At 42.3% G+C, this 22,232-nt stretch overlaps 1 protein-coding gene across 1 annotated transcript in view; it reads left to right on the top strand.

Annotated features, from left to right (window-relative positions):
* The window catches only part of CACNA2D3 (calcium voltage-gated channel auxiliary subunit alpha2delta 3), a 939,714-nt gene that overhangs the window by 192,921 nt on the left and 724,561 nt on the right, over positions 1 to 22,232 (top strand). The window contains 1 exon segment of the mRNA XM_054552049.2: positions 5,136 to 5,252. Within this exon segment, the coding sequence (XP_054408024.1) occupies positions 5,136 to 5,252 (117 nt within the window).

Here is a 22,232-nt window from a genome sequence, read left to right as displayed (position 1 = left end):
TGTTGACAGCTGTGTCTGCTCCTTGGGGGAAGGCTCCAAGCTCACCCTGCAGAGGCCCTGTGGAGGAACAATCAACTCTCATGACTTCAAATGTGCCCTGATGGCCTGGAGCAGTCGTGTAAACTGCCGCAGCCCCTGTTAACTGCCAATGTCTCCAGGTTTTGGTATTTGCCTCTCTTGCCAAGTTCAAGCCACTGTTGGCTACAAATCAACAAGACAAGTGTTTTTATGGTAGTAAAATGGGTCCTCTGAAACAAGTTTGCAAATTTTTAGACCCCCCAGTCACCTACCCCTCTACTCCTCTTCCCCACAAGGTCAAAAGATGGAGCAGTTAGAAGAAAGACTCTGCTGGGTTTGAAACCCTCAAATGAGTTGACCTTCAATGCTGGTTGACCCTCTCTGTGCCTCAGCTTTCCACCTGCAACATGGGGGGTTGTGAGGATTAGACAAATTGATAGATGAAAAACTTCTGGCACCATCCTGGGCCTGTGATACACACAGGACTCATTTTACTGACTTCCTTAGACTCTGGTAATGAAGACATGTCACTTAACTACAAAGAGTCTAATTGGGACCACATTCCCTTAAAGGAATCTGTTTATTAGGTGCCCATATTCTGTTCTAAATATAATTACAACTTATATATATTTTTGAATGTGAAATAGTCATTGAAAAATTCGAAAATAAGGGTAAGCAAAAAAAGAAAGAAAAAATCATTTGTGATTGTACAGCTGGCTGTGAACACTTGATGTATGTCCTCCTAGCAGGGTGTGTGTGTGTGTGTGTGTGTGCGCGTGCACGCGTGCGTGCGCAAGTGTGTGTGGGATTAGTGATTGAAAACAAAAAGTAAGCAGTTACTGTCTGTCATATATTGTGACACTGTTTGCTGTATTCTTTGACACAGTTTGGGATGGCTATGTGAAATTCTGTTGTACTGGAGTAGCTCACTCTATCCAGTTACTGGAGGTCAAATTGCTTGGTTTTCAACTGTAGGTACCTTTTCAGTGATTTTGATACACATCAACATTTTAAGTTACTAAGGGCTTTTGATTGATTAATGACTATCACTGGGTCTTTGTTCTTCAAAATCTTTTGTTTCCAGCAAAGTGAAACATTTCCTGGAAAGAGTAAGGCATTATATTATTCTGACCTGATTCCAGCAGGCATTAACATGTCTTGGAAGGACAGAGTGCTTTTTGCTTATGAGATACTTCCCCAGGATGATAAGAAAGTAGTATATTCTTGGCTCGTTTGCAAGGAACACCTGTTGGTATATGGTCTGAAGGATGGGTACCCAGGCTAGAGAGGAATGGAACCATTAAACTGCTCAGCTTATCCCAGATCTGGAATCCACAGCTTGGCAAAGAGCTTTGTGCTGAGATTAGTTAGCGATGTTACAGGCACCAGTATTCCTGGGAGACTGACAACCTGCCATAAAGCCAGGGGCTTCTGTTCACAGAGCAGACTCAGAAGAAAAAAGTGGGATATAGGAAGATCTCATTGAATACTTGGTGGAAAGTCAGAGTTAAATAAATCGATTCCCTTCTAGAAGTCTATTGGGAGAGAAACACATTCAAGTAACAGATATGGCCAGAATATTGGGGCCTGGTTTAAAACCAAAAACTTCAGATAAAGATGAATTGTGAAATCCATTTTATTTTACTTTATCTTAAGCCTCTAGATTACCTTAATTACAGAATTTAGACATTCATTTCACTGACTATAAATATTAGACTGCATTAGTTTCGTTTGTTTTACTCAGTCTTGAACTTTGTATTTTTGGTGGTAAATCAGCCTTGGGTATAAGCTGAGTTTCAGTGTTGGTTTTTGGAGCACATCTGGCAGGCCGCAAAGAGCTTCTGGGAATTTTAGCTCCAAAGATACTGGCTTCCATTTGAACTTAGGAATAGTCTCAGTGATGGTCATTGAAGTTTTATTCACATACCAGAGCACGCTGTTAGCTTGAGCCAGGTTTGGGCTGGCCAGAGCCCCACCTCCGAGGCCAATGCAGTCAACCTCCCCCAAGGTAGGGGTGGGGAAGGTCACTCTTTGCCTTACTGTGTTGGGTGTTGCTGTAACAGATTATCATAGATTGGGTAATTTACAAGAAAAGAGTTCTATTTCTTCCAGGTCTGGAGGCTAGGAAGTCCGAGGTCAAGGGGCCCGAATCTGGCAAGGGCCTTCTTGCTTCATCATCCCATGGCAAGTGGTAGAAGGGCAAGGAGAGCCAAGCCAGAGAGCAAGAGTGGGCCAAACTCAGTTTTTTTTTTTTCTTTTTTGAGACAGAATTTTGGTCTTGTTGCCCAGGCTGGAGTGCAATGGTGCGATTGTGGCTCACTGCAATATCCGCCTCCCAGGTTGAAGTGATTCTCCTGCCTCAGTCTCCTGAGTAGCTAGGATTACAGGCGCCCACCACCATAACTGACTAATTTTTTGTATTTTTAGTAGAGATGGGGTTTCACCATGTTGGCCAGGCTGGTCTCGAACTCCTGACCTCAGGTGATCCACCCACCTTGGCCTCCCAAAGTGCTGGGATTACAGGTGTGAACCACCGCACCTGGCCCCATATTCACTTTTATAACACACGCAGTTTCTCCATAACTTACCTACTCCTGTGATAACAATGTTAATCCATTCATGAGGGCAGAGCCTTCATAACCTTATTATCTCTTATTAGGCCCCATCTCCCAGTACTGCTGTATTGGGGATTAAGTTTCCAATACATGAACTTTGAGGGGCCCATTCAAACCATAGCAGCCTTATTAGAACCATGGGAAAATGCAGCAGCATTCTTCCTTGCATCTCCGTTGCGTTGTAAAATTGCAATTACTCTGCAATAGGCTCCATCCAGAGAAGTCTTTTGTGTCTGCTGTGGGCTGTGGCAGCAACCACAAGGACCTGTCCTTGCTTCCAGGGCCACACAATCGATGATGCCAGGAGAGAAGAGCACAGACGGTTTTAGAGTCTGGGATGGAGCATGAAGCCTTCTTGTGTTGGAGAATAGGACAGCTTTGGTGGGGAGAGAGGAAAGTCTAGATTGAAGGAATAAATGGTTTTTCAGGTGAGATGCAAGAGCAACTCATAAGATTTTTATGGATGTTTTCAGGGAGCGGGGGGAAACATGAAACTACAGCTCATGATCAATTATAGGACCATGTAATAACATCTAATAAGCAGTGTAGCAGATGTCAATCTTGGTCTAGACTCACATGGTCCAGAAATACCACTTCTTAATTTTTCCAGCATCAACTTAATGTTGAGAAACTCCAAGCTCTTGGGTCTAATATTCAGGTCAGAGGAAGAGATCCATTTTGAGGATCTATGCCAGTGAATAGGGGGTTGCTGGGGAGTCCATGTCTAGGTTCCTACCTGCCTGTAAGGGTAAGAGGAGTATCTTTTTTTTTTTTTTTGTAATGAGACAAGGCCTTACTGTGTCACCCAGGCTGGAGTACAGTGGGATAATCATAGCTCACTGCAGCCTCAACCTCCCAGGCTCAAGCAATCCTTCCACTTCAGCTCACCAAGTAGTGGGACTGCAGGCATGTGCCACCATACCTGATTAATTAAAAACAAACAAAAAAAAATTTGTAGAGACTGGGTCTCACTATGTTGCCCAGGCTAAGAGAGGGGTATCTTGCTGCTCCTAGAACACATGGCCAGATGCCTCCAGCCTCACCTCTAGGCTCTAAGGATTTTGTTTTAGTTTAAGGGTCTGAGGAATTCTCTCTTTATATTCGTTGCTTTCCTTAGAGTTCCTCCCTTTGTCCTCAAACACTAATCTCATTTCAGGATACCCAGTATTACTGCCCCAAAAGACTTGGACATTTGAGCATTTGAGCAAGGAAGGGAAGCGTTTTGTGACACACACACACACACACACACCCCCCCACCCTTCCTCGAGTCAAGGAGAAACTGAGCCTCCCAATTTACATTTTGAAGGTATAGGATGGGAGGAATGAGTGGAGAGAAAATGTAGATTAGATTTATATCTCAAAGATTATTCTGCCATTAAAATGTAATACATTTTCCTTTTCACAACTAACTCTTAAGGTCCCTAGAGCCGAGATGAGATGTGGAGCCCCTTGATTTCCCTGGGTAAGAGCTTGGGGTGAGGAATTAGTAAACTTGATTCAGAGTTTCCCCACAAATAAGAGTAAATATATCTTACCCGGCATCTTTAATTTTCCAGCTGTTTGATAACCAAATAAATGTGATGGATTCATGTTGACATTAAAAGTGTTATAAACTTCATTTGGAAGGTTCCTATTAATAGACAATATTTCCTTCCACTAGGAACAAAATTAAATCTTTAGTTAAACCACGTTTTGGGTCTGAGGACCCTTTACACTCTTACAGAGTCCTGAGGACTCCCTGAGAGCATCTGTTTATGTGGGTTACTTGTATCTACTGATATGTACCATATTAGAAATTATAACCAAGAAATTCAAATAGTGATTAATACAAGGATAAAAAAACTCATTACATGTTAACATATATATTATAATATATTTTATGGAAAATAACAATACTTTCCAGAATAAAAAAATTAGAGGAGTGGCTGTTTTTCATTTTGCAAATCTCTTTAATATTTGACTTAAGAGGAAATAGGTGGATTCCCATACCTGCTTCTGTGTTCAATCTCTTGTGATTGGTTGCTGAAGAAAATCTGGCTTCACATAGACATGCTGTTGGAAAAATGAGGACTTCATGGACCCTGAAAGGGTCTCAGGGACCCATAGGAATTTTGGGATCACTTTGAGAACTGCACATTTAAACAGATAAACTACCAGGGTATGTGATGGGTTTAAAATGAAAAATTGTCTTTATTGAGAATTTGAGTCAACTGTGGGTGAAATCAGTCCCTTATAAATAGACAGATGATAGTTTAATTGGGTTAAGATATATTCCTTTCCTGGGTGCTAGTTAAGTCTCCCAAGAGAGCCAGAGTCAGTTTCGTACTTCTCCCTAGTTGGCTTAATAATTTTGAAACAAAGTTTAATATCCACAAATTCACCAGAAGCAGTCATGGTATAATTTTATCTTTATTTATTCCTTGTGGGTAGCTGTGCTCTGAAATCACAGGTGTGGTGTTTTATGGTGTCATGTGTCTTGAATGTTGCCCTCTCTTCTTACAGAAATACAAAGAGTATGAGAAAGATGTTGCCATAGAAGAAATCGATGGCCTCCAACTGGTAAAGAAGCTGGCAAAGAACATGGAAGAGATGTTTCACAAGAAGTCTGAGGCAGTCAGGGTAAGTGCCTCTGGTTTGTACCCTGTATTGCCTGAAGACGACAAAGGCAGCTTCAGGGGATGGCATTGATGAACCAATATCTGCAAGATAAAAGTTGACTCACTCATCTATTATGTAAATACTTTTATTTTTACAGTCTGATTAGCCAGGAAAAGCAGTCACTAGGGGCACAAACTGCCCTTTTCATAGAGGGTTCCTGTGCCAGTTTTATTCTGATAAATTTATGCCTTCAGCAGAGCTGCCACTGATTGTACAGCCATACAACGTGGGCCTGTAACTGTATGATGCATTCAGTAACGGCCAAAAACCATTCAAAGGTATGCTAGGGTTCAACTAAGCTCTAGTCTGAGCATTTTCTTGTGTCACTGTGTTTTGTGATTTTCTCAAATGGTTGCATAACATTTCAGTCTATGAGTGTGTCATAATTGATATAACTGTTCCTATATATTTGGACGTCTGAGTTATTTGAAAGTTTTTATTGGCCAGGCATGGTGGCTCACGCCTGTAATCCCAGCACTTTGGGAGGCCAAGGCAGGCAGATCATCTGAGGTCAGGAGTTCGTGACCAGCCTGGCCAACATGGTGAAACCCTGTTTCTACTAAAAATATAAAAATTAGCTGGATGTGTTGGTGGGTGCCTGTAATCCCAGCTACTTGGGAGGCTGAGACAGGAGAATTGCTTGAACCCAGGAGGCAGAGGTTGCAGTGAGCCAAGATTGTGCCACTGCACTCCAGCCTGGGTGACAGCGTGAGACTCCGGCTCAAAAAAAAAAAGTTTTTAAGAGATGTGTTGCCCAGGCTGGTCTCAAACTCCTGGGCTCTAGTGATCCTCCCACCGTAGTCTCCTGAGTAGCTGGGGCTACAGGTATGTACCACCACACCTCGCTCACTTGCAAGTTTTGACATAAATAATGCTGCAGTGAATCTTCTTATATGTTTATAATGGATCAACCAACCAAGCACCTACTACAGGTGAACTGTTCCTTTAAGGACTGTATATGTACTCACTTGTATTATCCTTGTAACACCTCCATGGTGGATGTTACTATTATTCCCATTTTACAAGAGAGGAGACTGAGAGGAAGAAGTTGAGTAGCTTCTCCGAGGTCCCATGAGGAGTGAGAGAGAGCTCCAGCCATAATGACCCCAGAGTCCACATTCTTTACTGCCTCCTTGCTTTCAGTATCCTGGAGTGTATGTGTATTTCCTTAATGTGAATTCCAGAACACAGAAGACAGTTCAGAGGCTCAGAAACAATCTTCAAGGTTCTTTATGCATATGTAAGCATTTCTGTCCAGATAAGGTTGTGCCAATTCACAGCTGCTCCAGCGGGAGTGGTGTGCAAGTGCTTATTTTCTGAAATCCTTGCAAAAAAAAAAAAAAAAATACTAGTAACAGCATTGTCAATTTGAGAGGGGGACATATTGTTTTAGCATGCATTTCTTTGTGAATCACAGAATTTTAGAGGAGAAAGGGACATAAATATCTTTAGGTTCTGCTTCTACAATTGACAAAGTAGCCCTGGTGCCTGGAATTAGGGGAGCATTGGGAGCGACGGGGGGAGGGGGCCATGCAGCATGCTGCCGTGACACAGAGGTCCAGCCAGCACCAGAACCTAGACCTCACCTCCTTGAGGCAGTGGGCCCACGTGGTCAGTGAGACATGGGCTCTGGAAGTAGTGGAACTGTCCCGAATCTCAGTTCTGCCCCAAGGTGGGAGACCAGTGAGCAAAGCTGAGTAACCCCTGTGAATCTCTTTTTCCTCATTTACCAGCCTGGCGGCATTACGAGAAGTCAATGATTTAATAAATACATGCTTACACTTATTGAGTTCAGATGCACCAGCCCCTGTGCTAATCACTTTATGTATGCAATCTCATTCTTGCATCAACACTAGGAGTGAGACACTGTTATTATTGTTGTCTTAGAAATGACCAAACAGGCTTGGCAGGGTGAAGTCATTTTCCCAGGTCACGTGGGCAAGGCTCAGCAGAGTTAATTTTTACACCTAGGTGGTGGGGTTGCAGCACCTCTGTATCTACGTAAGGTGTTTATTTAGCTCAGTGTCTGGCAAACAGTAAATGTTCAGTAAACGTTTGCTGTTACAGCTGGTTAAAGGGCCTTCCAACCTGTGAACGTCTGATAGGAGGTAGTCTTGCAGCTTTAGGAAGCACCTGGATGAAGACAGGAGGGAACGTGAACTGGGTTTAGCGTCTTCATATTGCCTAATTTTAAAACCTTTCTGCGTTAAATTAGTGAAGATTAAAAAAAAAAAAGATGATTTGGTATGGCGGGTGTAGTTCCTTTGAGAAGAAAAAATAAGTTGCTCTGTTTAAATTGAAATGTTCCCAGAATAAAGGCAGCCAGATTCCTTGCAATGTGTATTCTATATATTTTAAAATAAATGCACAGGCCTTCTGTAATCACGCTTGATGCTCGAGCTTGTAACATCTTGGTTAATTGGTTCATTGTTATGTGGATTTCCCCACGCCCGTCTTTAAAGAGAGTTTGTGTGCACACAGGGGTTTAGTCTGGGGACAGTAGAGATGGGCCTTGTCCTCACTGTGAGCCATGTGGCTCTCTTGTTAACACTCAGGACCCATATGCCATTTGGAATGAGATGTCCCTTTGGAGGCCAGGGAAGCAGTGAGTGTGACTCTTTTCCTATTTTAATGATACCTTGATTCTCCATTAGGAAAAGTTGCTGTTTGCCTGTGGGATTTATGAACATTTGAAGAGCAAAGACCTCAGGTCCAAATTTGCCCATGGGTTTGCAGTGGAGTCATTATTTGTAGCCTTGCACTGGAACGCACCACTGTGAGACAAGGTGGGGTCCTTTCCCATGTCACCCACTGGGCAGTGACCCCACCCCCCTCTTTTCTCTTCTCTTCTCTTTTTCTTTTTCTTTTCTTTTTTTTTTTTTTGAGACAGAGTCTTGCTCTGTCGCTCAGGCTGAAGTGCAGTGACGCGATCTCGGCTCACTGCAAGCTCCGCCTCCCGGGTTCACGCCATTCTCCTGCCTCAGCCTCCCCAGTAGCTGGGACTACAGGCGCCCGCCACCATGCCCAGCTAATTTTTTGTATTTTTAGTAGAGACAGGGTTTCACTGTGTTAGCCAGGATGGTCTCGATCTCCTGACCTCGTGATCTGCCCGCCTCAGCCTCCCAAAGTGCTGGGATTACAGGCGTGAGCCACTGTGCCGGGCCCCCACCCCGCTGTTTTCTGATAGCTCAGGAACAGAACAGATTTTAGGTTTCGCCCTATCACTCTGATGCGCCACGCCTAGGAATCTTCCGTTTCCAAGCCCCCATCCCCCTCCCCCAGCAGTTGGAGTTGAGTCCCAGGTTCAGGTGCCCCACCTTGTGTTTTCCTAGTGTGAATCAGTGGTGACTCCAGGGACGTGTGTAAGAGAAACCTGGTTCACAAACAACCCTGATTTATTAACATTTCCATTGATGTATATAAAATATTTATGAGTCTGGCAGTAGCAATTTAGGAAGCTACAGTAACAACACCTTTAGTCTGTGAAACTAGGTTCAGTTAGTGCTGGGGGAAAAAAAATGGAGTATTACAATAACCTCGTCCTTTCATGTAGGCTGTCATCTCCTGCCTGTTAAACAATGTTGATCTTTTTCTCTGTCTCTTCTGGCTTGATTTCATCATTTTCCTCCATCACTTTTCCCAGTGATTAGTTGAATCAGAGTGATTTTATCATCCTCATCTCCTATTTGAATTACTCTCCACTATGCAATTATCCTATCACAGAAAGTCCTATTTTCTCCCCGTCAGATGTCTGAAGTAAATGTGAAACCTAAAGTGGCCTGCCCATTACATAACCCCTGTCATCTCATTGGTAATGGACTATATGTAACTTTTTTTTCAGGCTAGCAAATTATAAATAACCTTAGCTTCAGTAATTTCCATTAACATAATGATGCCATCATTATGGTAGCATTTCTTAACTAATATTTTCTAGCTCTTTTTAATGCCATTGGTGGTTTAAATAATTTTTTCACACTCACGCAGAGGCTAGCTATAGGTTATTTGATACGGCCATGCTCCTGCTTGCTTTTGTGTATAGCAGTTGTGCCCAAGGCACCATCTCTCACCTTCATTGTTCAGACATATTTATGCTACCAAGCCCTCAATTAATATTGCTAAGCAGTTTGTCAAGTTTTAAGTCCCTACGAATGGACAAGAAATACAGTCCATTTGCTTTTAGTTCGTTAACATTTCAAGGGAGATATTTCACATGTTGGACATGGAGGAAAGGATATGCACCAGTCCTCTGCCAACTGTGGATTCCCATCAGACCATTCCTAAGTGATACCTGGAAATGCTTGTCTGTGTCACAAGTCAGAACTCATCTTTGATATTGATGGAAGGCAAATTTGACACCACTCCCCTTTCTCCTGAGTTGCTGATGTTGAGAAATGTACCCTGATTTGAGGGGAGGGAGAAGGCAGAAGGGTTATATTGCATGACCTTGGTTATATGGACAGGCTGCCCCCAGCCTTTCCTTTGTCTTTAAAATCCAGCCCTTCAGGGGGAGTAGCACAAACTATCAATCAACTGCAAGCATTATCTGGGGCTCCAGGGAACTCTGAGCAGGCACAGCCAAATGTGCGGTGGGAAGAGAATCTGTAGGAAGTAACTGCGTAACCACGGACGTCTCTGATTGTAAAGATATACTTTGAGGACCAATTCCATCACAGCCAGGGGGATGTCATGATCCTGTAATTTTGGTGCAGTACATATAACTGAGATGAGCAGCACAAGAGAAAAGCAGGTAAACTAGGAAATGACAAAAAGACTTTGGTGAATTTATGATTTTATGCTAGTATTCTCCAGGATGGTTTTCTAAAGGTGAATTCCTTAGAGTGGATTTTGCCTTTGGTGGCACTGAACAGCTCTGGGGTGGGCACTGCCTTCATCACACTGATTTGAGCTGGACTTAGAACCTCCTCTGGTCTTCCCAGGTGTTCCTGGTTTCAGGGCCAGACACTGATTCAGAGGACCTTAAAAGTCAGCCTATGCAGACTTCAGACCTCCACAAACTTTAACAGGTTTCAGAGAGGGAAGGAGCACTGGGGGGATTATAGGATAGTATCTGCTGTGGTAGCATTTCAAGCAAAACATTACAATTAATTAGATGTATCTAAAAGAATGAACTCTTTTGGGGAATGTGAAGAGATATAAAACACAAGTTGTAGCTAGACCCACTCTGTGATGAGCCAATTGTTTTCAAACCTTGGGTAAGATATTTAATAAATTTTGAAAGCATCCTGAAACTCACACCTGTAAATAAACTTAATCTTGTTTCACTTATTTTTTGATTTACATTGATAAAATGATAAATCAGGCCCTCGAAAAGAGTGTTTTGCTTAAAAATAAATACCTTTGCTTGTTGAAAGAGCTAAAGGAGACTAGATTTTATATTAAGTTTTCCCCCCTTCCTATAGTTACCTGCTGTTCATTGTGGAACTGATTCCCATTATAGCTGTACTGTGGAAAGTAATTGCTGTTGTACAGTAATTCAATTTCAGTGCATTCACGCATCAGTTCACTGATAGGGGTTTATCTGGAGAAACCTGGGACTTGAAAGCTTTTTATCGAGAAATTCCACATGCAGCAAGACATTTTTCCTAGGAAACGAATATCAGTATTTGCATTTAATAAACATTTACCTTCTTAGAAAAATGGATTTTTCTCTCTGCAGAAGAGATTTACGCCAATCTTCCAAAAAGCTAGAGGGTACTATTAAAGCAACTTTCTTGAAATGTTTTTTGACTGGCGCCTGTCTACATATGTATGACTATAACATACATCAATGTTTTTATGGGAATATATACAGTGAGGCATGAAAAGCAGAATGCACCCAAGTAAAGCATACTCCATCCCCAAAATATAAGCTGTATAAGGAATTAATATCTATAGGGACTATATGAGTACTTCTGGTTTAAGAACTCATCTGATCTATAGACATTGTGAAAATTGTGTCTGAGGCATACTTTCAAAAGGATTACATTGGAAATGAAATAATTGATTCTGTTTATCCATTTGTAAGTTAAGGAAAGGTTCTTAAGACAGAACTGATTATTTTCTTTACATGTTAAGTCCAAAATGAGTTGTGGAGGTTTTAGGAGCTGAATATAGCCTAACAGTGCCAGGATCACTTTAAGTTCTCAGGCAGTGGAGGTATATATGGCTGTATAGATCTAAAAGATTTTTGTTTTCTGTCTTGTTTTCATTTCTGATCTCATCACAGAATTTCAAAGCTTGTACTTTGAAAGAGCAGTACATTTGTTTCAGAAAAAAATAATGTTTTCTGTTTTGAGTCACAGATAGAGGGAGGAGACTATTAATTTTTTATGTTGATGTATCTTGTGGTCTATTTGTCCCCTTTTTTTGGTAAACTGGGTTGCTTGCAAAATCGTACGTATATATGTAAGGAAATTTAGAGCAAAAACGTCAAACCAGAAGAATCTTAAAAAAGAGCAACAATCTGTATTCACCAATTTTGATGAGGTCAGCGAACCATCTTTGGTTAATGGCTGAGAACAAAACCACATGGAACTGCCTGGTCTTCGTGGGTTTCACCCCAAATGGGCCTGGGGTTTCCGCTAACATACTTCAGTTTGAGCCAACCTGAGCCTCACAGCTAGGCCCAGAAGACTGCTGTCCCTCCCACGTTGAAAGGGAACAACTTGTCCACCCACTTGGGGTTATATGCTTACCACTAAAGGGAAGGAAGGGGAACCGCTGGATGACTTGTATGTGCAATTTCATGTCTTCTTTCCTCAAGCTCTCAGTTTTCCATCAGCCTCACATCTTTGAAGTTGGCTTGACTTGGTGGACTGTATCCTAACTTTCCTGCTTATTCTGGGGGTGTTGGCCTGTAGAAAGCTTTCTTCTTTGTGGGTAGAACCATTGCATCAAACCCTCCTCAACTTCATGGTTATTTATCTCTTTCCCAAATAATTGGACTAAACGCTTTACATTTGCAGAGCTTTATGGAAGTCTTAGTTTCGTGTTTTCTATGTCTACTGTAGAAGCACCCATGTGTTTTTTAATGCTTTTTGTTTTTACTGGTTATAAAAGTAATACATATTCATCGTAAAAGGAAAAAGAATGTGCAGAAAATGAAAAAGCGGAAAGGAAAGATCACAGCATGAGGAAGTAAGTATCAAACGGTACTTAATGTCTCTCAATACCTTTTGTTTTTCAGCATCTTAGTTTCTGTCCTTACAGGGTTTTTTTTTCTGTTTGTGCGTGAATATATAGATATATGTGGGTGTATATAAACTTCTAAAACATTGGATTATTCTTTCTTGTAACAAGCTTTTTAAAAAATTACATGTTGTGGACATGTCAATGAATATAGATTTCTGTTATTTTTCTTTTTTTTTTTTTTTTTTTTCTTTTTTTTTCTTTTATTATTATTATTATTATTATTATTATACTTTAGGTTTTATGGTACATGTGCGCAATGTGCAGGTAAGTTACATATGTATACATGTGCCATGCTGGTGCGCTGCACCCACCAACTCGTCATCTAGCATTAGGTATATCTCCCAATGCTATCCCTCCCCCCTCCCCCCACCCCACAACAGTCCCCAGAGTGTGATGTTCCCCTTCCTGTGTCCGTGTGTTCTCATTGTTCAATTCCCACCTATGAGTGAGAATATGCAGTGTTTGGTTTTTTGTTCTTGCGATAGTTTACTGAGAATGATGATTTCCAATTTCATCCATGTCCCTACAAAGGACGTGAACTCATCATTTTTTATGGCTGCATAGTATTCCATGGTGTATATGTGCCACATTTTCTTAATCCAGTCTATCATTGTTGGACATTTGGGTTGGTTCCAAGTCTTTGCTATTGTGAATAATGCCGCAATAAACATACGTGTGCATGTGTCTTTATAGCAGCATGATTTATAGTCCTTTGGGTATATACCCAGTAATGGGATGGCTGGGTCGAATGGAATTTCTAGTTCTAGATCCCTGAGGAATCGCCACACTGACTTCCACAAGGGTTGAACTAGTTTACAGTCCCACCAACAGTGCAAAAGTGTTCCTATTTCTCCACATCCTCTCCAGCACCTGTTGTTTCCTGACTTTTTAATGATTGCCATTCTAACTGGTGTGAGATGGTATCTCATTGTGGTTTTGATTTGCATTTCTCTGATGGCCAGCGATGGAGAGCATTTTTTCATGTGTTTTTTGGCTGCATAAATGTCTTCTTTTGAGAAGTGTCTGTTCATGTCCTTCGCCCACTTTTTGATGGGGTTGTTTGTTTTTTTCTTGTAAATTTGTTGGAGTTCATTGTAGATTCTGGATATTAGCCCTTTGTCAGATGAGTAGGTTGCGAAAATTTTCTCCCATTTTGTAGGTTGCCTGTTCACTCTGATGGTAGTTTCTTTTGCTGTGCAGAAGCTCTTGAGTTTAATTAGATCCCATTTGTCAATTTTGGCTTTTGTTGCCATTGCTTTTGGTGTTTTAGACATGAAGTCCTTGCCCATGCCTATGTCCTGAATGGTAATGCCTAGGTTTTCTTCTAGGGTTTTTATGGTTTTAGGTCTAACATTTAAGTCTTTAATCCATCTTGAATTGATTTTTGTATAAGGTGTAAGGAAGGGATCCAGTTTCAGCTTTCTACATATGGCTAGCCAGTTTTCCCAGCACCATTTATTAAATAGGGAATCCTTTCCCCATTTCTTGTTTTTGTCAGGTTTGTCAAAGATCAGATACTTAGAGATATGTGGCATTATTTCTGATGGCTCTGTTCTGTTCCATTGATCTATATCTCTGTTTTGGTACCAGTACCATGCTGTTTTGGTTACTGTAGCCTTGTAGTATAGTTTGAAGTCAGGTAGTGTGATGCCTCCAGCTTTGTTCTTTTGGCTTAGGATTGACTTGGCGATGCGGGCTCTTTTTTGGTTCCATATGAACTTTAAAGTAGTTTTTTCCAGTTCTGTGAAGAAAGTCATTGGTAGCTTGATGGGGATGGCATTGAATCTGTAAATTACCTTGGGAAGGATGGCCATTTTCATGATATTGATTCTTCCTACCCATGAGCATGGAATGTTCTTCCATTTGTTTGTATCCTCTTTTATTTCCTTGAGCAGTGGTTTGTAGTTCTCCTTGAAGAGGCCTTTCACATCCCTTGTAAGTTGGATTCCTAGGTATTTTATTCTCTTTGAAGCAATTGTGAATGGGAGTTCACTCATGATTTGGCTCTCTGTTTGTCTGTTATTGATGTATAAGAATGCTTGTGATTTTTGCACATTGATTTTGTATCCTGAGACTTTGCTGAAGTTGCTTATCAGCTTAAGGAGATTTTGGGCTGAGACAATGGGGTTTTCTAGATATACAATCATGTCATCTGCAAACAGGGACAATTTGACTTCCTCTTTTCCTAATTGAATACCCTTGATTTCCTTCTCCTGCCTAATTGCCCTGGCCAGAACTTCCAACACTATGTTGAATAGAAGTGGTGAGAGAGGGCATCCCTGTCTTGTGCCAGTTTTCAAAGGGAATGCTTCCAGTTTTTGCCCATTCAGTATGATATTGGCTGTGGGTTTGTCATAAATAGCTCTTATTATTTTGAGATACGTCCCATCAATTCCTAATTTATTGAGAGTTTTTAGCATGAAGGGTTGTTGAATTTTGTCAAAGGCCTTTTCTGCATCTATTGAGATAATCATGTGGTTTTTGTCTTTGGTTCTGTTTATATGCTGGATTACATTTATTGATTTGCGTATATTGAACCAGCCTTGCATCCCAGGGATGAAGCCCACTTGATCATGGTGGATAAGCTTTTTGATGTGCTGCTGGATTCTGTTTGCCAGTATTTTATTGAGGATTTTTGCATCAATGTTCATCAAGGATATTGGTCTAAAATTCTCTTTTTTTGTTGTGTCTCTGCCAGGCTTTGGTATCAGGATGATGCTGGCCTCATAAAATGAGTTAGGGAGGATTCCCTCTTTTTCTATTGATTGGAATAGTTTCAGAAGGAATGGTACCAGCTCCTCCTTGTACCTCTGGTAGAATTCGGCTGTGAATCCATCTGGACCTGGACTTTTTTTGGTTGGTAAGCTATTGATTATTGCCACAATTTCAGCTCCTGTTATTGGTCTATTCAGAGATTCAACTTCTTCCTGGTTTAATCTTGGGAGGGTGTATGTGTTGAGGAATTTATCCATTTCTTCTAGATTTTCTAGTTTATTTGCATAGAGGTGTTTGTAATATTCTCTGATGGTAGTTTGTATTTCTGTGGGATCGGTGGTGATATCCCCTTTATCATTTTTTATTGCATCTATTTGATTCTTCTCTCTTTTTTTCTTTATTAATCTTGCTAGCGGTCTATCAATTTTGTTGATCCTTTCAAAAAACCAGCTCCTGGATTCATTGATTTTTTGAAGGGTTTTTTGTGTCTCTATTTCCTTCAGTTCTGCTCTGATTTTAGTTATTTCTTGCCTTCTGCTAGCTTTTGAATGTGTTTGCTCTTGCTTTTCTAGTTCTTTTAATTGTGATGTTAGGGTGTCAATTTTGGATCTTTCCTGCTTTCTCTTGTGGGCATTTAGTGCTATAAATTTCCCTCTACACACTGCTTTGAATGCATCCCAGAGATTCTGGTATGTTGTGTCTTGGTTCTCGTTGGTTTCAAAGAACATCTTTATTTCTGCCTTCATTTCGTTATGTACCCAGTAGTCATTCAGGAGCAGGTTGTTCACGACTGCTTTCTGGATTTTCCAATCAAGCAGCTCTCTCTTAGTGAACATTGATGGCATCCGTAGTGTTTCACTGTTATAAGCAATAATATGATAAACTCTCTTGCATAGAAAGTTTTGTCCATTTATTTGATGCATTTATTAGGATATATTCCTAGAATTGAAATTAAGGCTTTGGGTGTATCTTGCCAGATTGTCCTACAGACAATGCTATGCCTGCCTATGTTCCCACCTGTGTGGTTGGAGGGGAACTATTTCCGCATTGTCCTCCCTAGTATTTGACTATTATTAGTCTTTTGGCCAACTATAGTATCTCAAGGTTTTTTGTTTTGTTTTGTTTGTTTGGTTGGTTTTCAGACGCATTTTCACTCTCGTTGCCCAGGCTAGAGTGCAATGGCCCTATCTTGGCTCACTGCCACCTCTGCCCCCCGGGTTCAAGCGACTCTCCTGCCTCAGCCTCCTGAGTAGCTGGGATTACAGGCGTCTGCCACCACACCCGACTAATTTTTGTATTTTTAGTAGAGATGGGATTTCACCATGTTGGCCAGGCTGGTCTCAAACTCCTGACCTCAGGTGATCCGCCCACGTTGGCCTCCGAAAGTGCTGGGATTACAGGCATGAGCCACCACGCCTGGCCTCAAGTTATTTTCTTTAATTACTCACCGTTTGGCACAGTGGATCCCTCTGGCTCCTCATCTGTCCTGCACCAGGGTTTGAGGAAATTACACCATGTCACACAGAGCATGGGCTCGCCAAAACAGAGAGATGGCCCAGGTGCTGATCCCCATCCTCCCACAGAGAGGAATGTGGGTATAGGCACTCTGCTGGACATACTTGGAGGGGCCCTCCCCTTCTCCTCCCTTTCTGGAGTGTATCATAGGAACAGTCCTGGGGAGGAGAGACAGGCTAACTAGCACCAAGCTTCCTGACTTTGGGGTGTCAGCTGTTTGGAGGAATCAGCTGGGAGCGTCGGCGGCTCAGTACCTGGGGCCTGTGGTGCCGAGGGTGTTTCAGCCTCCCCACTACTGTGGGAGAAAGTCAGTAGCTGCAAGAGAATTTGAGCTTGGTGCAGCCCCTCTCACCGGGAAAGGGCCCTGTTCCCAGCTGGATCATTGTCTGAGCACCCAGACTGAGCACCAGGGTCACTTTGATTGACTTCTCTGAAAGGTACTGTGTAGTTAAGTTGACCATCTTTTTACGTGTGTAGTAGCCATTTCTTCATTTTTATTTTTTAGTTTCGTACATTGCCTGGTAATACTCTTTCCCCTTGTTTAACTGTACTATTTCTTTTCTTGTCCCAACTTGCCTTTACTCTGGCCCCAGTGCCTACTACAGTGCTTCAAACTATAGTTAAGTGCTCAGTAAATGTTTGTGGATTGACTTACAGGCCTTTGTCTTGGGGTCAGGGTAACTTAAAGTGAGGGTGATATGGATGGTATGGGCTACACCCCTTCCCTTTGGCCAGAGAACTCCTGAATGATAAAGGGGAAAAGAAAGTATTAGAGCCCAACTGCAAAGCAACTGTGGGGTTCATGGACTTTCCAGAATCCTCCACTGTCGGCTCCAAGTGAATGAACCTGATACAGCAATGTGGCACCAAGATGTTGGTCCCATTTCTGATTTTTCAGAGTATTATGTTGTTGTTGTTGTTCTACACCAGGCCAGGTAGAAAACAATGCCTCTTAATTTATACTCAGGCCAGGCAAAAGCAATCTTAAAAGGTTTGTGGGTGGGAGGAAATTATGATGGGTGAATTACTGATCCATTACCATCAAGAGGTCCAAATGACAGAAGAAAGCCATACTACTACTAATAATAATGATAATAAAAGACCACTGTCTATAATTTTATAAATTACCAGCAACAAATTAAAGGGTTTCAGAAATATTTTGAATGCATATTTAGTCTGTTTAACTAGGGATGTGTTGGTGGCATTGGTTGTACTTTTTTGGTCTTTACTCAGTTTCCCATATGGAGGTGAGGAGCAGCTGGTCCTGCAAACAGAGTGAGATTATTTACATTTTCTAAATTAGGTTATGAGGGGGAAAATGAAAAGATAGTTAGGAATTCATTGGCATTTCATTTACACTGCATTCAGTGGAGAGATGACAGCCCTTGCGAGTAATCAGAATCTTTGTTAAAAATCAGCTGGGATATCATTTATTGCACATCCCAGGCTTACTGGCAGCCTGAATAGATGAACATGCAAGGCTTTGTACTATCAGGGGTAAATGTGGATTTTTTGTTCTTGTGTGCTTTTTAATTGATTTGTGTGTGTGTGTGTGTGTCACTTGGGAAGGAAAATCAGATCCTTGGGAATATACTTAGAGAGCCTCCCCTCACTGCACCCAGTGACTCTGGAGCATTTTGTGAGGCTGTTTGATGGGATTTATAGAGAGGAACTTCTCTAGTACCTCTGCAAAGCCCATGACGGATGTCAGAAAGCAGACTCCTCATCCAGGGTCACGGTTGGAGTTGCTCATAGACAGCCCCACTCCAGCCAATGAGCAGGAGTCTTCCTACCTCAAGCAGGTGTCTCTGCAGACACTCGAAGACTGCTAACCCTAACCCAGGTTGTGGCCCTGATTTGACTAATGCAGGAGTTACCTTAGTGAAAACTCTAGGCTGGGCAAAGATTCTGACTCTTATCACTTTTAGCCAGCCATGAATAGATGGGTACCAGCTGCACATAGATGATGGAAGCAGCTCCAGTCTGACTGGAGCACAGTCAGACTCATAGGGGAGTGGAGCCCTGCAGGCAGCCTCTTGGCCAGCCTGTGGGTGGCCTCTGTTAGGATGCCTTTTGAGCCTGGCAGCCTGTCTCCAAGAGGACTTCCCTTCAAAGGGCTCAGTGGATCCATTCCCTTGATGTGCTGGGAGTCTGTCATTGCAGTCACTGTGGCCATGGTCTGGGGACAGTGCATCCGCTTGCTGTGGTCCACACGGGGGAATTAGGGCTGGCCGCTGAGACCAGATTTGGTAGAGATGATTTTTATTCTAGGGAAGTATGTTTAGTACACATGTGTTTATAATGGAGGGGATGGGCAGGAGTGTGGGGGTTGGAGGTTGACACATGAGCATTCATTTTCATGGGAATTTCGTCAATGGAGATGGGGAAATAAAAAAGAATTAATCACATCAGAATTGTAAACCTGTGTCCCCCAGGCAAATCCTGCTTGTAGATACCTTTTACTTGGTCTGTGTGGGCTTTAAGGAGGAAGAATGAAATCACATATAAAAATATGTAGTGATATTAAAATATCCAGATTTAAATCTTGGAAAATGGAGAAGTGTAGCCATCCTGGGCCTCCATGTCCATAGAACAGCAATCAGCATCAGCATGAATGTCTCCGTTGGTTGATTTCCATGCAGCTCCCTAGTTGTTTATTTGCTACTCTGGCCCCAAGGAACATTGAGTTTGCAACCCCTGCATTAATCAGATTAGGGTTAGCAGAGTCTGTGTGTGTATGAAGCAGGCAGCATACGTATAGCTTTCATAATTCCCCCGCAGAAAGCCAGCTGGAGTCATTGCCATTGTTTTCATCATTGATATCATCTCTGTTGTCATCGTGATCATCACATTACTGAGTGCTTCTTGCTTGCCAAGACACCATGCTGCGCTTTGCATATATTATCTCATTTAAGTGATACTTGTGAAGTTGGATTTAAAAAATTCTTGGCTGGGTGCGGGGGAAAGACCATTCAAAGGATTTAAGGTAAGAATGTGCATTATAAGGGGACATGGAATCTTTCTTTTTTAAAGTTCCTGAACTACCAAATGAGACTGAGATTTTCTTCACCTTTAACATTTGAGGATGTTTAGCTCTTGTTCAGCCCTCACCTATAAAAAGTTCTATTTGTTTTGTTGTCTGTTTTCTCCCAATCTCGAAAAGGTTTGATTCATGTAAATAATTCCCAGTCTGGTCCCATTCATAGAATTGGCAAATGAAAATCAGAGCTATCCCCTCCCTCCCTCAATCCACCCTGGTCCCCAGCATACACTTTCCTGTAGCATGGACTGAGACAGTATTGGTCACGTGGAGAAGGGGATGAAAAATGCTCAAAGTGGCTACATTTGAATATGTGGCACTTATCTCTCTGCGCAGGCACCTTATAGAAAAAATAACTATTCATTAAACTTCGTTCTAGAAAAAAAGAGCATTAAGGCTTCATCAGCAACAACACAAAGAGCTCACCATGGCAGGAACGGGACAATAAAGGGCTTATTTTAGCAGAATTAACAGGAAGAAATTAGCCCCATGTATCCTTCCTTTTTATCACAGTGTGGTGCATTTACATATTTTGAAATTTCACATTTGCATAGTCAATGATTTTAAATTAGATTCTCACATCTCCTCTCTGATGTTTGTCATGTGTACAACTTGTCTTAATAACTGAGTTGTTAGCATTTAAAAAGCAGTTATCTAATTATTGGCACAACCTTGAAACATAGCACCCAGCCACCCTTGCAATTTTTAAGCAGCTTTACTGAGATATAATTCACATATGTATAGGACACATGAACATGCATGTGTATTTACTTATATGCCACTTTGAAACACATCCGATGTGTAAATCAAGTTCAGGTTCTCTGATTTATCTGGTAACCACAGCTGAGAATTGGATGGGGGAGTGATGCTTTGAACTAATGCCTGTCGGGAGTGGGGTGAAGTGCTTATTTCTTTGAGAATTCCTGTCATTTCAAAGAGGAGAAAATAAAAGCTTGAGAGTAGGGGTACAATTTATGTGTCTTCTCTTCCTGTCCTGAGCTACCTTCATTCGTCCAAGGCCTGTGTGTGGGTGGGGAAGCATGCTCACCTCACCTGCCCCATCTTTCCTTGGCCACCTGTCTGCTTTGTGGGCTATAAGTTATATCAGCCTGAGGTCTTTGGGTTGGCTACTGTTAAGATCTAGATTTACAGCTGGCCCCCTCCCCACATGGAGTTTATGTTCTATTAGGGGAGACAGGAAGGCGTTGAAATCGGGAGTCCTGGCCGTGCCACCCGGGAACCCAGGGAGTGAAGCCAAACATACACCAGGTCCTGGGAGGTGGCAGAAGCAGAAGGAACAGCACACGTGAAGCTGGAGAGGAAGTAGAATGTGGGACCAGTTGAAGGCATTGAGAGGAGGATAGAGTGGAGAGAGGATTTGGAGAAGAGAGCGCAAGACAAGGGTTTTTTTTTTTTCCTGCTGTGAGGGGCCTGGTGTGGTGGAATAGAGGTGGTTGATTCATGTGTTTATTTGAATGTCTTCCTCACCACCTCCCAGGCCAGTGGTTGGTCCATTTTACTCTGCTCCCCAAGTTTCCCCCAGTGCTTCACACACCTGGCTTGGTGGGTGCTAGGTGTTCACTGGAAGAGTTCGGGTGTCATTTTAAGAATACAGGAAGTTGCAGCAGGGTTTGCATTTCTGTGTCTGCACTGCTCATTGGCCGCCCCCCTTTCCCTTTGTGTCTAGGGAAAAGCTGCCATGTTCCCCACTTTTCTCTGGGTATTGATTTATATGCACCTGCCCACCCTTAGAAACTATGTCGCCTTCTCAGTGATCAGAGGCTGCGGTGCCCTGAGATGGCTCCTTTGTTGCCTGTTCCTCTCTTCCAGCCAGATGCGCTCTGGAGACTGGAGAGCACAAATCTTTTGTACAGCCCACCGAGAGTGAAGCCCCCGGGCAGCACTCAGGAGGAGGGTGCTGGGAAGTGCAGCTGCCTCTATTGTGCTGGGAGAAAGCCCGAGAAGCCTGTGTTTAACGGAAGCAAAGAGCCTACTTTTTAATTTTCAGCTACATTTAGCAGATGGACCAGTTCAGGATTGTCCTGTTTAGGGAATCTCCCCCAACATTTGGACAATTCGTGGGTGGAGGGAACCTCGTAGGAGTCAGCCCAAGGGGGAAAGTCACGTGTTGGTTCTCCGAGCTTGTGTCCCATTGGGTCTCACCTCTCTGAAGGCAGTTATAAGGAGACAATGCATAATTTGCTCACTTTCAGCAATGGCTGTGGCTCTCCAAGCACGCTCCCTTAGCCTGCTTCATTGGCCCCAGCAATTTAAGAAGGCCAGCCTTGGGAATTACTTCCTCTTGTAGAAGTGGAAGTGCAAGGACTTTGCCCATGCCATTTGTTTTATGTGTAGACTTTTTTATTTTTTATTTTTTTTTGAGACAGTCTCACTCTGCTAGCTGGAGTGCAGTAGTGCAATCTCAGCTCACTGCAACCTCCGCCTCCTGGGTTCAAGCAATTCTCATGCCTCAGCCTCCT

This window comes from Pongo abelii, chromosome 2, assembly GCF_028885655.2.
Source record: "Pongo abelii isolate AG06213 chromosome 2, NHGRI_mPonAbe1-v2.0_pri, whole genome shotgun sequence".
Classification (NCBI taxonomy): domain Eukaryota; kingdom Metazoa; phylum Chordata; class Mammalia; order Primates; family Hominidae; genus Pongo; species Pongo abelii.
This window is presented reverse-complemented; position numbering and strand designations above follow the sequence as displayed.